Source organism: Passer montanus, unplaced genomic scaffold (assembly GCF_014805655.1).
Source record: "Passer montanus isolate IOZ18808 unplaced genomic scaffold, ASM1480565v1 scaffold54, whole genome shotgun sequence".
In the NCBI taxonomy this organism is placed as follows: Eukaryota; Metazoa; Chordata; class Aves; order Passeriformes; family Passeridae; genus Passer; species Passer montanus.
Window position 1 is genome coordinate 2669087 of NW_024370374.1, and position 16130 is coordinate 2685216.

At 48.1% G+C, this 16130-nt stretch overlaps 1 protein-coding gene across 1 annotated transcript; it reads left to right on the forward strand.

Annotated features, from left to right (window-relative positions):
• The first annotated feature begins 8051 nt into the window (after positions 1 to 8051).
• RASSF10 (Ras association domain family member 10) lies at positions 8052 to 11166 on the forward strand. The gene has a single exon (XM_039725050.1). The coding sequence runs from the start codon at positions 8142 to 8144 to the stop codon at positions 9471 to 9473; it is 1332 nt and encodes a 443-aa protein (XP_039580984.1). The 5' UTR covers positions 8052 to 8141; the 3' UTR covers positions 9474 to 11166.
• Positions 11167 to 16130: the final 4964 nt, after the last annotated feature.

The following is a 16130-nucleotide window of genomic DNA, read 5'->3' on the forward strand; positions in this document are numbered from 1 at the left end:
AAAAAGTGTTCATCTGAGTATTTCTATGTGAAACTCTGTATCCTCTGTGCTGCTGGGAACACAGAGTTTCCTTATTCAAAAGACAAGGTGGATTCCAAAGAATATTCACAAATTGGCTTGGGGAGAATCCACAAGAGTATTTGGAGTAGTTAAAAGTGTTAATGATAAATCTTGAGAAGGTAATGAATGACCTAGTTCATCTCTTTTGAGCTTCATGGTCAAAACTAAAGAAAGAAGCACTCGAGAAGTGAGACACTTGAACGTGTTCTCAAGGGATTAGAGAGCCATTTAATGTAAAAGCAAAGAAGTTACAAGTGCTAAATAATTAAAATTACCATATCTACACTGAGTATTTCAGAACTGTAGACTGTTTTGGGTGGGAAAGGATCTTATAGACCATCTAATTCCAATACTTCTGCCATGAGTAGGACACCTTCCTCTAGAACAGGTTGTTCAAAACTTCACCCAACCTGGCCTGGAACGCTTCCAGGAATGATGCAGCCACAGCTTCTCTGGGCAACCTGTGCCAGTGCTGCACCATTGTCGTGGTGCAGAACCTCTTCCGTTCATTTAAATCTACTCTCTTTCTGTTTAAAGCCATTACCCCATGCCCTGCATGACCTTGCAAAAAGTCCCTCTCCAGCTCTCTTGTAGTTCTGGAAGGTGCTATAAGGCCTCCCTGGAGTCTTCTCTTCTCCAGGCTGGAGCCTCGGCTCTCCCAGCCTGTTCCCACAGCAGAGGTGCTCCAGCCCTCTAAGCATCTTCATCACCCTCCTCTGGACTTGCTCCAACAGGTCCATGTCCTTATGTTGGAGAGCCCCGAGCTGGGTGCAGTGTTCCAGCCGGGATCTCAGCAGAACAGAGGGGCAGGATCCCCTCCCTCCACCTGCTGGCCAGGCTGCAACCCAGATTGTTTGGCTTTCTGGGCTGCAAGTGCACATGACTGGCTCATGGTGAGCTTCTCATCCACCAGCATCCCCACATCAGGGCTGCTCTCCTCCCAGCCTTTATTTTTCCCTGGGATTGCCCTGCAGGACCTGGTACTTGGCCTTGCTGAACTTCATGAGGTTTGCCTGAGCCCACCCCTCAAGCTGCCAAGGTCCCTTTGGATGAAATCCCTTCCCTGCAGCATGTTGACTCCACCACACATCTTGGTGCTGTGGGCAAACCTGCAGAGAGTGCACTGGGTCCCCCTGCCCATGCTGCCAGGGAAGATGTGAAATGACAGCTGTCCTGACCCTGAGGAAGGCCACAAGGGTGTCGTGTGAGACAAGGTCAGATGCTTTGCACAAGCCCAGGTAGATGATGTCTGTCACTCTTCTGGCATGATTTGCCCTCAGTGGCAAAGTACGTGGGTTACACTTCCCTGTTTTCTGTCAGTGGCAGCTTCACTGCACTAGCCATGACTTCTCAAATCTGACAGATAGCGGATTCACAACTTCATCTGCCAGTTCCCTTGGGACCTGTGTCTGCACTCATCAGGTCCTGTGACTTGTCCACCTCCAACCTCCTTAGATGGTCTTGGACCTGGTCTCCTGCAGTGGGAGGTTCTGCATTATCCCAGTCCCTTTGCCCCCTGCAACTCAGGGGGTGTGGCTGGAGCCCTTGCTGCTGAAAATCAAGGCAGAAGTGCCACTGGATATCTCAGCCTTCCCCATGTCCCAGGTAACCAGGTGCCCTTTTACTTATGGAGACCACCCACATATCCCCAGTCTTCCTTTTATCACCAATGTACCTGTAGAAGTTCTCTTGTCATCCTTGATGTCCCTGGTCATCTTCAATTCTATCAGGGCTTTGGCTTTCCTAACCTGATCCCTGGATGCTTGGACAGTCTCTCTGCATTCCTCACAGACAACTCATCCTTGTTTCTGCCCTCTGTAGTGCCCTTTTGGCACTTGAGTTTGTCCAGGAGCTCCTTGTTCATCCAAGCAGGTGTCCTGGTATTTCTGCCTGACTGTTAATTTGTTGGGATATATTTCACCTGAGATTTGAGGAGGCAATCCTTAAATATTAACCAGCCTTTTTGGGCCCATCTTGCCTTCAGGGCTTTATCCCATGGGACTTTACAAAGAAGAACTCTGAAGAGGCCAAATTTTACTCTCCTGCAGTCCAGGATTTTGAACTTGTTGCACATCCTCCTTGCTGCCTCCCACCATTTCATGACATCTGCAGCCAAGGCTGCAGTATCCAAACCAAGACCAATCTATTAGAGTAATAGTAAAATATTTTCAAATGCACCTAATACTTTTTGGAAAAGGAAAGTTATAGCCGTCATTTGAGTCTGATCTTTCTTGTATTTTCCCCTAAAGCTTACTGGTCTAACTCTGCTGACTTAGAATCAAAGCTTTGTGTAGCTATTATGCACATGAGAAGGAAAAAGTTTTCTGCTCCGTTCAACTATTTCTGCCCTCTTCATTTATATCAAAACAAAATCCGAAACAGAAGGTGTGAAGGGAGAAGGATTCTTTTCTGTCCCAAGAGTACATCTAACAAAGAAACAACCCCAGATTGCTAAAGATTCTGTTCAAAGATAAGAAGCTGGAAATCTGGATTCTTAGCACTGAGCTCTGCTGTGCCCCCACCCTGCTGCATGACACTGGCTGAGCCTTCAAGGCAGGGATAGTCTCCTCCCATGCATTTACATCACATCTAGCCCATCAAGACTGCCGGGCTGCACTTTAATATAAATATATGTCTTGACAATTTTCTCTAATGGCAGTCTATAGATGTACCTGCCCTTTGAAGGCACTGCAGAGGGATTTACCTATGCAGCCCCCACTGATTTCACTGGAGATAGTTTCCTTCTGACATACCTGTTTGTACTCTGGGTGTGTGCACATGAAAAAAGAAGACACTGGACGAAGCAGTCAAAGCAATATAACCCAGTATGGGCTGCCATTATGCAAATGGGCCACACCACAGTCTTCCCAAAAGGATCTCACAAGGATGGAGGTACCACCAGCCATGTGAGGCAAGGAATGACTCCAGATTTCCAGATATGTCACCTGTGCTGGTTGCACAGGTGGCGTTCAGAAGCAGGACAGCGCCCATCAGCTGCCAGGAACTGAAGGAAACGGGTCAAGAGGCCACAGAGCTTATTGCTTACAGAAGCTCTTCAGCAGTCCATTACACTTCTTACAAGTCATCTTTAACAGAAGTGCCAGTTCCTTCATTGTCTTCAGCAGAACACCTGAAAGTGAAAAGCACTCTCCTGTCTGAAGCTGCTCAGATACAAACTGAACAACTTTCTTCCAAGTCAAAATCTAAGACTACAAACTGTTTTGACTGGAGTCTGCATACTGCTGCTAACACAGGGGTAGTTTTTCAAGTGTTTCATTCTGTGCATGCTAACTAGGGATGATTTGGTTATTCACAGCATGATTTGGTTATTCAGCTTTATAACATCAGGAAAAACTGGGTACAAAAGAGAAAAGCACCCATGAGAGAGTGACCTGCAAGTTCAAGCAGCCCCTTCCCTGTTCATCAATCTGTAAAGGTCAGCAGCCATTGCAGAAGCTTGTAACACTCCCAGATTCTGTCCCAGGGCTTCATCCATGTTTGTTGGGTCAAAAGGTTAGAAAGCAACAAATAAAAGGGACTGAGAGCTAAACCTCACAAAATGAGATGAACAGGAACAGAGGAAGAGGAGCTGGGAACGCAGTGTTGCTGCTCAGCATCACAACAAAGAGCAGCTTCTCCAGACAGTGATGGCTCAAAAGATTACCAGTTCCAGCCTGCCTCTGCTCATCCACCTAGGCTGTATTCTTTTGAACTGTAACCTCAGGAAAAATAAGTAAATTGTCCTGAGAGTGATCTAAAAAGTAAAAGCAACTTCACTGTAGAAAAAAAGAAAAATACCCTGAATGCGAATCCATACACTTGCTCCATTTAAATGCATTTAAAATAAATTAATTCTGTGTCTCAAATAGAGGGTTCTAAGACCTCCTCATTCCTGCTATATTAAGCAGAAAATAATTTGTATTTATTCGGTTTAGTTTCAAAGAATTAAAGATAAGGTCTTGTACAATTTTGTTTATTAAAAATATCAGGGCTGCAATAGTTCTGATAGTTCAGCTCAATCCTCTGAAAACAAAAAACAAAAACAAAAACAAAAAAACCCCAAAACCCCAGAAACGGATACCTCAGCATCCAACCCCCTAATAGGAATGCTGTTCTTATCATAAAATACTTGGTGAGTTATTTGCACACCTCAATGAAAAGGAAATCACAGAAAGAACTTCATGTGAAATGCCAAAATAGATCTGATTTCTCATCACTTGGCCTTGTAATTCTCCTGTAGTTCATAAAAATAAACTAGTCTATACCTGGACTTGAACTTTTCAATACAGCCTAAAATATTAAGCTCAAAAATTTCCTTTTTTTGGGGCTCAGGCAGCTCTTAAGATTATCAACAACTTTGAATTTTTGCAATTTATAAAACAAACCAAAAAATACAGGCCATGAAGGGAGTTCCAGATTCTTGGGATCTCCTCTGGTCAAGCTGACCCTGAGATGTATTAAAAGTCTCTTTTCCCCAACCCAGCTGTTGAAGAACTGATCAGGAGTCTTTGGCTGTTGTTCTCAAGGCTGTTTATTATTTCTTGCCTAAAATTTTCTGTCTGGCCTGCCGAGGTCTGTTCAGCAGGTCAGTCCGAGGCACACTGCACTGCCCTGAGGTGATGCTATCTTTTACACTAAAAACTACGTGTGCTTTATTTACAGTTATGTTCCAATACCTATCACCTATGTTAGACAGTGACTTTCTACTTTACACCAATCCTAGTGCTACCATCACCAAGAAGATGGAGGCTAGGAAGAAGAAATAAGAAGGACAGGACAACGCCCAAATTCCTCCATCTTGTCCCCTAGACCCCCATAGTACAATTCTTCAAAATTCCACCTTTCACCCTGTGTCAACTACTGTTATGCTACTTAAACTTTTGTGACCTTTAATTCTTCATATAAAGTTGGTAATTTGCTCCATGGGTTGAGATCGAATTCCCAAGTGTCTTTGACTTCCTGGCAGGGTCTCCGAGCCCCTGCCAGGATCTTGAGCCATCCAGGGCACCCAGAAGGATGTCCTGGGTTCTGACATCAAGGAAGACTGTGCTTCCGAAAAAGAGCGTGCTGTCAGCTGTGCAGTGATAAGGCAGTACACAAACAGCCTCTGCATTACAGGAGACCACAGTTACTACATTTTAAATTTTCGTTATGTGATGTGCTTGTTGCAGAAGCTCTACAAGACCTCATGCATCACTGCTCTGTGGGGAAGGGAGTGGAGAGAGGAGCAGCTGTCCTTCTCTCCCATTTGATATTCCAGTGGTGCTGTTGGGTGCTGCTGGTTTGCAGGCACAGTCAGCTGGAGGAGATTTGCCTCCACCAGGGAGGAGACGTTTGAAGGAGCCCGTGTGCCACCTTCTCCCATTGCTTCACCAGAGGGAAATACTGTCTGCTGAGCTTGCACTCTGGTTCTGTCGCCATCTGTAGCTGTTGAACTGATATATTCCTCCTCACCTCCCTTTCTTACGGAATAATTAAAAGAAGGAGAGGAGGAGAGGATGGAGTTCAGTGCCTAATGGTGCTGGAGTGAAGGAACCTGATTTGCTTCATGACACTGCCACTGCCTTGCTGCACAACCTTAGGCAAGGCATCCGATTCCTTTATGCCAGAGCATTCTCATATTTAAAATTAGATAAGAGCACCACCTTCCTCTGCAGGATGCTTTAAGATCCTGGGAGAAAAGGCAAAAGGTTGCCTGCCTTCAGTTGCCTTTTGGGATTCAGCACAACAGGACACAAACTTTGCTTTAGATACAGCACTACAAACTTTTGAAGCTTTGCCAGCAGTTTCCTGAGTTTGCAGACAGACTAAACCCAAATTCCTGAGGGTTAAACTCAGCAGCAGATGCAGCAACATGAATTTTGAATGCCATCTTTTTAACCATGGACCATATACACACACACATCCAATAGGTGTACCCTACCAAAATCAAGTGTTTGCCTTCTTAATCTTAATTGTACCGTACTGCTTCCAACCAAACTGCCAACATCTTCATCCTCTCCCTGGCAATGCTGCCTTGGGGGCTTCACTGGGGAGGCAGAGCCAGCTTTCCATCCACAGAGATGTGGTCATGGAAAGATGGAACGATCATCTTGCAATTTCATTGCACAAAGCCAGGCTTGGATACCGGATAGATACAGGCAGCCAGACAAGTTGGAGCAGCTTGACCTGTGGGGAGCATATGATGCCTCTTCACATCACAACCTGCTCTTCCTGTACTGTTCTTTGCCAAAAAGAAAATAGGTACAAAGACATTCTCGTAGGAAACACATTTAAAACAAGATCAAAACGAAATGGGAAAGGCAAGGAACCACCGGTAAAGGAGTTGGACACTTTCTCACTACCTCATTAATCCCAACAAGGAATGGTCTGTTCTTCCAACTTTCTACCAGTCTGATGAAAGCAGCAAGGCTTCTTCTCCTACTCTCTTGAAGGGTTTTTTTAAAATTTTGAACCTCCCAGAGTCAAAGCTGAATCACGGTGTCCTGTTTCACATCCCCTTCCTGCTCAACACCCTATTATTCTGGGGCAGTGTGAGCTGTCAGGGGTGTCCTGAGCACCCCCTTTGTTAAGGTCATTGTGTTCTCCTACAGGACTGCCACTGCTGGACCCACCTTCCTCTGACCCAGAGGGGATGATGCTTTTAGGCATAACCAACCCACTGAACACAAAACCTGCACACCTTGGGAATACCCTGCCTTCAGCAAACACAAAGCACAGCGATCCAGCACTTCTGACACATCCTGAGAGCAGAACACCTTGCCCTCGGAACGGGCAGTGCCAGGCTTTGCCGTTGGACAGGAATACGCAGCTTTAAGGCGAGGTGGCTGTGGTCAGGAAGCAAATGCAGCCTCTTACCATCACCCCTATCTCACGTGCCCTTATTGCAACACGCAGTGGCCAGCTCGGTTTGGAATCCCTTGACCTGCAGCAATGCAGGAAAGGCACGCTGGCAGCAGGAGCATGATCCCTGTGATCTCGAGCTGCAGGAATGCTGGCAGTCGGTGGTCCCTCAGCCCACTTCCTCGCGGGACAGAGGCTGCACGTCACACACCGCCACCGCAATTAGCTGAATCACGCACCCACAGCAGGGGCAGGACTTCTTCCCCAGGACTGGTCCTTCCGTGGCAATACAGGAGAAGCTCTCACAGGCACTGCCCACACCGAGCCTGTTACTCTAGAGGAAAAGAGGACATTAGGCTACATAATTGCTCCCTCGCTGTTTGGTGTGCCCCAGCTCCGCTGTTTCTAGCAGAGACCTAGGCTGCAACGCCATGACTCCGTTCTGTTCCACTGACTGGAGCACAAACCTTTTCCAGGCAAAAGCCCCCTCCACACGGCACACCGATTTTATTGGCTCTAAAACTCGCTCGGAAGGTACAGCTCAGCCTTCAGGTTCGAGACAGCATTCTTTCTTTGCCCATTATAGTACTTTTTTAATCACTTAGAAAAGCCTAGGTCCGTGAACCCTGTGATGCAATCAGTGAAAATCAGTGCCATAACCCTGCGTTTTATTACTATTTTTCCCATCTTCTAATTTTAATCCACACTCCGAGACCGATCCCGTTCCCATCAAAGTACACAGCAAGCTCCCATTAAAATCTGGCTCAGCTAGTATTTTAATAACACTTAGACATTCCCGTCCTTTGCATATTTCATCTGCGAAGTGCTTCACAAACATGAATTTCCTAATTACAGGCGGATGATTTACTAAAACTGGAAATTCCTCACTACTTCTGGCTTTCCCTTTGAAGCTCCAGGATTCTCTCTTGTCCCTCGGCACTTCGGAAGGTCCCCGACGCCGCTCGCTCGCTCGCTCCTTCACGGCACGGACACGGAGGACGCGGAGGCGACGCCGACCTGCCCCGAAGTGTCCGCGCCGGCGGATCTCTGCACGGGCCGCGGGGCGTGAGCCCCACGCGGGGACAGCGGGTCCCGGGGGGGCACCGGGCCGGCCCCGCCGCACCGGGCAGGAAGGGGTGGAGCGGCCGGCGGAGCGCACGGCCGAGCGCTCCCCATGGAGCGGCTGCCCGGCCAGCGCTGAGCCCGCGGCCCCGGCCGCCCGCCCGCCGCCGCCCCCCATGGAGCCCGAGGAGCGGAAGATCTCGGTGTGGATCTGCCAGGAGGAGAAGCTGATCTCCGGGCTCTCCCGGCGGACCACCTGCTCGGACGTGGTGCGGGTGCTGCTGGAGGACAGCCACCACCGGCGGCAGCGCCCGGCGCCGCCCGAGCCCGCCGGCGGGATGCTGTCGGGGCCGCCGCACTCCTACTGCATCGTGGAGAAGTGGCGCGGCTTCGAGAGGATCCTGCCCAACAAGACGAAGATCCTGCGGCTCTGGGTGGCGTGGGGGGACGAGCAGGAGAACGTGCGCTTCGTGCTGGTGCGCAGCGAGGCTTCGCTGCCCAACGCCGGGCCGCGCAGCGCCGAGGCGCGGGTGGTGCTGAGCAAGGAGCGCCCCGGCCGCGGCCTGGGGGCGGCCCGAGCCAGCCTGGCGCTCACGCAGGAGCGGCAGCGGCGGGTGGTGCGGAAAGCCTTCCGCAAACTGGCCAAGATCAACAAGAAGCGGCAGCAGCCGCTGGCCCGGGAGGCCTCGTCGGCGGAGAGGATGGAGACGCTGGTGCACCTGGTGCTCTCGCAGGACCACACCATCCGGCAGCAGATCCAGCGGCTGCGCGAGCTGGACCGCGAGATCGACAGGTACGAGGCGAAGATCCACCTGGACCGCATGAAGAGGCACGGCGTCAACTACGTGCAGGACACCTACCTGGTGGGCACGGGCGGCGGCGAGCCCGAGCCGGGCCGGGAGCCGGGCCAGCCCGCCGCCGGCCGCCCCGAGGAGGACTACGCCAGGAAGTGCGAGGAGGTGCTGCAGCTGCAGGAGCAGCGGGCGCAGCAGGAGGAGCTGCTGGAGCACCTGGCCGCCGAGATCCAGGAGGAGCTCAACGAGCGCTGGATGAAGCGGCGGCGGGAGGAGCTGGAGCTGGCGGCGGGGCCCGGGCTGGCCGACACGGACTGCGACACCACGGAGCTGAGCGGCGGCGAGGGCGAGCTGCACCTGGAGCACGAGCGGGTCAAGACCCAGCTGAGCACCAGCCTCTACATCGGCCTCAAGCTGAGCACGGACCTGGAGGCCGTCAAGAGCGACCTGGACTGCACGCAGCGGGCGTGGGAGGACAAGGAGCGGGAGCTGCAGCGCCTGCTGGAGACGCTGGGCACGCTGGACGTGGCGGAGGCGCCGGCGGAGCCGCGCGGGGCGGCGGGCGGGGGGCGGCCGGCGGGCGGCAGCTGGCTGGAGCAGGCGCGGGCGCTGCGCAAGGACCGCGCCGACAACGACGAGGACTCGGACACGGGGCTGAGCTCCATGCACAGCCAGGACTCGGACTCGCTGCCCGTCTGCGAGTCGCTCGTGTAGCGCCCGGCCGGCCCGCCGCAGGCAGCCCGGGCGCGGGGCGGGCGGAGCGGGGTGCCGGGGCACAGGGCGGCCGAGGACTGCGGGCAGCTGTGGGGCAGGCGAGGAACCTCCCGGCGCAGGAGGCAGTCACGCAGAGGAAACATTTTAATTTGAGCTCTGGAGTTGGAACTTGTTCTGACTAGTCATCCGCGGGCAGCGTTTAGGCTGGCTCGCCGGTGCTTTTATCTAAGGAAGAGAAAACCCACAGCGTGTTTGTGTTTCATTCACGTCTGGGGTTGCTCGCTCCTTAAATCCTGCCGCTTGCTTCCCTCCGAAGCTTCTCTTGCCGGGCTTTTCAGTGCTCCGGCTGCCCACGATGTCCCCTCTGTAGTCCGGGGCTGCTCCGGGCAAGCTCTTCACGAGCAAAGGGCCAGGACGCGCTCCTGAGCGGGGATCAGCATCTCCCGAACAGGTTCTCGGCATTGCAGAGTCAGGTGGTGGCTTGTGGTGGGTTATACTGGGCTCTACTGGCCGTCACAAATACACCCGGCTCCTTTACAGGCAAAAAGTAAAAGCTACAGCAAAGCTGCTGATCATTTAAACACTACGGAGGAGAAGAGGCGTCAGTCCTACTGACACTGGGATCTCCCAGGGCGCCAGCTTTTGGACGGTACTGCAGTTCCTTTTGGCAACGAAAAGGGATGATAAATCACTTCCCTTTTTTCTTTTTCTGAACAACAAACTAAATCAAGATGTAGGTTAACATGTATTAACTCTGCTCTGCGTAGTGCTTTTCCTTATGCATAGATAAGAGTGCTTTGTTTAAAGGCATACTAAGAAATCTGTTAGTATCTGTAGTCGTTTGACAGTCATGGAAGGCAATTAGCAGTACCTGTATGTACACAGCCTTCAACTACATTTTTTCACTAGGCTAGCTGATCTTTGGCTGAGCTTGGTTGTAGATAAACAAAGTACAGAATCAGGCTGAGCACCGTTTTTAATAACATAGTTCATATCAGGCCAAGAGATGCAACGATAAAAGCATGACTCAAGCCCTACCTGCACTACAGCTTAATCTTTTCAGTTATTCCAATAAAACAGAAAAGCAGCCATCAGCTGTAACATGCATTTCACTTAACTGCCAAATCTTCCTCTGCAGCTTAACTCTTGCCCAAAATAAATGGTCTGCTCTTGCAGTAAGAGACATTCAGGATTCTTGTATTCCGGAATAATTGCAGAAAGCAGTGAGAGACCAGAGATTGTTGAGTCAGGTCCGATGGTGTGGTGTGAACTTTTTAAAACTTCTGAGATTATTATTTATGTAAGACTATTTATAAAACTTTTCATTTAACAATAAGAAATCAAAGGGGTATGCCAACAGACCAATTCTTTATTTTCATTAAAAATCTCACAGCCTTCTCACCCAAAGGTGAGTGCATTCCATGCTTGCAGTGTTCTTGTTGGTAAGAATTCTGATGGACATCAGAAAATTAGGTTCAGGAGCTGCTCAGTTTGAAAGCAAGCAGAGAAAGACTGTCTGTGGATTTGGAGAGGCTGTACAATTTTCTATATGCTATGACTCTTGATAAATGTTATTCCACTGAATGGGTCTCAGTTGTAACAAACTGTGGTTGATTTTAAACACTGACTATATAATTGTTTTTCATATTTAGTCAACCTTGGAAAATATTTAAGAACCTATTTTTAGAGCTAATAAAACTCTTAATAAAGCTAAACTAGTGTTCCCAATTGAGTGTGATTTAAAAATCGTGCCAGGACTGAGATTCTGTGGTGTTACCTTGTCTGCAAAACAAGTAGAAAGATACACCAAGGGATGATGGCCTCGTCCCTTCACTTTCTGATGGCACGACAGGCTCCCTCAGGTACAAGCCGCAGTGCACTGTCCTCAGCTCTGGCCACTGCAGTGGCAGTGCAGTGCCATTCAGAAGCATCAGCACACGTCCAGAGTGAGGAATTTGGATTTTTGTGGAAGCAGAGCCGAAGAACAATTGGGGCGGAGGAGCCCCACTGCTGTAAGGGGTGGGTGGATGGATGTGAAGGGTGGGTGGTGCAAGGACCTGCTCACAGCTTCCCCAGGCACTGATGTGAGCAATAAACCTGAGCTGGCTTTGCGCAAGCTCTCCACCACCAAAGCAAATAAGAAGTGAGCAGTGGTAGAAACGAGCTGCAAGAGGCTGAGCACTGACAGAGGCATCAGGCAGCCTGTGCAGCACCAGGGAATTCGCACTTGTAAAGCAGAGTCTGCCTACTCATCCTCACCCAGGGAAATCCATCAAGTCTTTGCTCCAGGCTGCTGAGGGCCATGCTTGTGGGCACCTTGTGGTGCTTGCTCCTGGCTTCTCCTTGGCCCAAACAAGACCATGGCCCTGCAGAGCTGCTGGCCCCTGCCCCGTGAGGACAGGGCTGAGAACGCTGCAGGTGGCACTGCAGTCTCAAGGGTTTGGTGGGAGCTAGGGTGAATTCTTAGGAACACCTATTGGAGTGTGTTCTTATATCGTGCAGGTGAAACCTGGTAAATTTATTTGATGTTTAAACAGTTACAAGTGCAAGAGGCTCACAGACTGAACTCCAGCATCCTCACAAATCCTTATCTCTCTCAAACCATTATTAAAACATTAGTATAGAAGAGGAAATCACTGTTTTCATTGGACCAGGCACTTCTCCCTTCCCTTCTTCTGGGCTTGTATATCCTCACTCAGATAATAGACACAAGCCACAGGATGCTTGTCAGGGAATTTGGCTCTGGGGTTTTGCTGGGCACATAGCCAAGGGTTAGGAGAGCTGATTCAGAATCACAGGTAGAAGGGCAGAATTTTTATCTCCTTTGCAGTTCAGACAGAATGGGAGAGGGAGATAGCAGCAGAAAAAAATGCTGACCAACACCATGGTGGAAATCTACCTTCCGGCACCACCAAGAGAGAGATGAAAGATCCAACAAACTTTGGGGATATTTTAATACCATTCTCTTCTATCTTTCAGAGTCAATTCCAGCCTAATCTTTCTCTCTTCCTAAGACAGAGACAGACAGCCATGAATTAAATAAAAACCTAACAGCACTACAATTTATGTAAATCGTGTATGCTATCAGGTTGCTCTATCTGTTCAGCAGCCTGCTTCTCAAAGGAATCATCATGGACTGAGGCCACCAGGCTTTTCTCAGAAAATAGCTCCAGAAATCAAAGCTTTTGTCCAGGAAATAGAAATCACAGTAGCATCAGGCCTTAGTTTCAGGCATCCATTAAGCAAGCAGTACAAAGCACTCCTGCACAGGTAGGTCCTGTGTGTTTGCTGCCCTTGGCCACGTTTTTTCTGACCCTACATGGCACCTTCTGTTGTGCCTATACAGGAGTTCATGGGACCAGGTAGCAAAAAAAAAAGATGAACTTTAATTTAGGTGAGGTCCTGATGGGGCTCAATGCACAGTCACACAAATGTTTTTGGCAACGACAAGGTATGGTGGTAAAAATGAGAAATTGAAGGCCCTTGGAAAGGTGGAACTGATCCTTTCAGCAATGGGCACTGTTTTATGCTGACTCGCACACTGGCAAAAGCTTCCTTCAGGCTGTAAATATGCCCCACTCACAGAATAAGTGAAGGTTTGGAAAGCGGAAAACTGAGGCTGGAGCTGAAACTTATTTGACATCAATTACACTCACCTATATTAAACCCAAAATAAGCCAAACAGTGCAGCTCTTAGCCTTGACCTTGTTTCAAAAACCCACTATCAAGCAATATTATCAGAATGAAAACTCAGTGTCAAAATTGATATATTTCTAGTTCTTAGTCTGTGTAAGAGATCTGCCAGTTTGAATAAGCACTTTGTGGGAATATCATTTGATGCCCTCAAGACGGGAGGAAAATACATTTACTGTAATGAACACCACTGACATGCAAAATGAATGACCTATTAATTATTGCCATAGATTCCAAACCAGCATGAAGGCAGCCAAATCACAATCTGGTTGTTTTATGGTGACAGATCCTTTTCCAAGGAACCTATTGTCCAGGTTTCAGACAAGATACACTCAAAAGAGGGAAGCAGGTAGGTGGGTGGGAGGAAAGGAAAACATGTCAATAAGCTTTATTATTAACTCCTTGCATGAAACATATGTTCCAGGTTTACTTTAAAAATAACCTGTGTTCCTGTGTCTGGAGACACATGTGCAAAAATCGACCTCCCTCTCAAGTTCTACACAAATTCAGGATTTTTTCCTCCCCTCTTTAATTTTCACTGAGCTGGGAATGTAGCTTAATACATGAAAAGAGCAGCAGAGGCCTTGAAATAACAAGTCTGGTGAGCTGTGCTGGTTAACGAGTTGAAATACAAGCCATTGTGGATTGTTGGGAGCAGTTGTCCTTTGAAGTCACTTGATATTATTGCTCCAGAGCAGGCACACAAAGTTTAGAGAAATGAGCATGGCAAAGTTCAGGGAGGGAGCCTACTTGGATGTCACTCCTTTTCTATAAACTCTCATTGCTAAATCAATTTGGAAGCTTAACAGAAAAGGAAAAATTAATAAACTCAAAGCAAATCTTGGTTCTGTGTGCAAATTAGCCAACTATCTTCAAGCAGAATTGTCAAACGGTATTTTGAGAAACACTGCCCCCATAATCATTCCGTGCAGAGTGGATTGTCACACACTGTCACATGCTGAATGACACACAGAGCTGGCCACTGATTCCTAAGAGTGTAACAGCACTAATTCTGCTGGGGCATTACAGTGCACCCCCAAATACAACTTCTGCAGGCTTCACACACTCCCTTCATATCAGCTTGTTTACACTTCAAGCTTCATTTGGGAAGTTTTATTACAATGCTCTTACCTCAGTTTCAAAAATGTTCCAGAAAGTCATTGATTGATGTTCCATTAAAAAACAGTTTCCACTCCCAATAACTTCTTTCCTCCTTCCTGCCAATGTGCTCCTCTCCTATTCATCAGCACCTGCTCTGAATTTCAGGAATAGCAGGAAGGAAGGAAGGAAGGAAGGAAGGAAGGAAGGAAGGAAGGAAGGAAGGAAGGAAGGAAGGGTGGGTTTTCTGTGTCTTGGCAAAAACTCTGTATTTCTGTAGTACCTGGTAAGCTCAGCAGTGTTTTCGTAGTTGCCATATGGACTAAGGACACGCTCCCACCAGCTCTTTGGTGCTAGTCTTGCTCAACTTTCTTGTCCCCTCTCCCCCCACTTTTTAAAAATCTCCTTTTAAGATGTTTCCAAACTACTTTTGGAATTTTCCCCTTCTCCTGCTTGGAGGCGAGCACTTCCGGCACAGGAAGGGAGCACATCTCCTCAGGTGACATTCTGGGGTGACATTGCTGGGGAGCACTGGGCTGGGAAGATACAGTTTCTATTGAAGAATAAGTTGAGCAGGGAGTGGTGTCTGATTTCCCCGGCAGAGCAAGCTCTTGATGCAGGTATTTCCTGTGTGATCGTGCAGCACCTGGCAGAAGGAGGCCTCATCTGCTCAAGGCCTCCTGGCTGCTGCTGCAATGAAAACACTGAACAAAGTCAGTCTTCTGTGCCTCAGCTCCCAAGCACTGCAGTGTGTGCTCTCCCCTTTTCTCAGTGCTTACAAACAGCCTTTCCCATTTATTAGCTCAGTGGAAGCACTGCAGAGTGATCTCAGAGCACCATCCTGCTAAGGCAGTCTCGGGATTTTATAGAGTTGACTGGGGAAAAAGAAACAAAACAACAAAAAAAAACCCTAAAAAAAACTATCTGTGACTCATGCAAGGAGCACTTACGTGTCTGAAACGTACTATCATCAGCTTACTAGTGCTGCACTTCACATGGCTTAATTATGTGATTATTTAGTCTATTATCTCCAAAAGAACTTATTTTCATCAGTCAAATTGTGCTTATGAGCAGGTCTTTGGATAATGTGTTAAAAGCCTCTAGGAAAAATATTTAATCCTTGTTTCAATTTAATGTAATCCCCTTGTTTTAATCTCTTACAGTGTAGTTTTTTACATGTAATCAGGCTATTAGTTTATGCATTTAATTATCAGTGTAGCCTTATATGGTTATTTTCTGCCTTCCACTGGATCTCCCCTTGACTGACGTATCTTAAGAACAGATGAAAAGTAACTTTGGAAATTAAGAGAGACATGGATTACCTTCTGAAAACATTGGTGCTTGTTTTTCCCTACCACAAGCATAGAAGGAAATTATTTGCTTTTAACTGCAGACATCTAGTATTTCTGTTTCCCTTTCTTTCACACTGAAGGGTTTCTTTGTAATTCTATTACTGATTTCCTTTTTGGAGTGACCGATGACAGCAATCACTTTTAACCAGCAGGTTAAAAGTTTAAAGCCAGGTTTTTTCTTTTTCCATAACTCTGTTCCTGCACATTTTCTGTGTCCCCTACTTTCTGTCCTTCATTTCAAAAAAGTATTACCCTGGCCAGGAAATAGAGTCAGGCACTCAAATTTTGCCATCCTTCACAGGAAGATGGAGCACAGAGAGCTTCAGGTGTCCTGTCACACACAGAATGTTCCAGCTGTGACCATCCACAGGAATGAGCTGACCAGAAATGCCTTTCCTCAGCTCATACAGCAAAAGACAGGTTTGAAGTCACTGTATTGTAAATTGCTCATTCTTGGCCCCAGCAGGGGTGGCTAAGGCTCTTCAGCAGGCCATTCCAAATCTGAATATTTTGA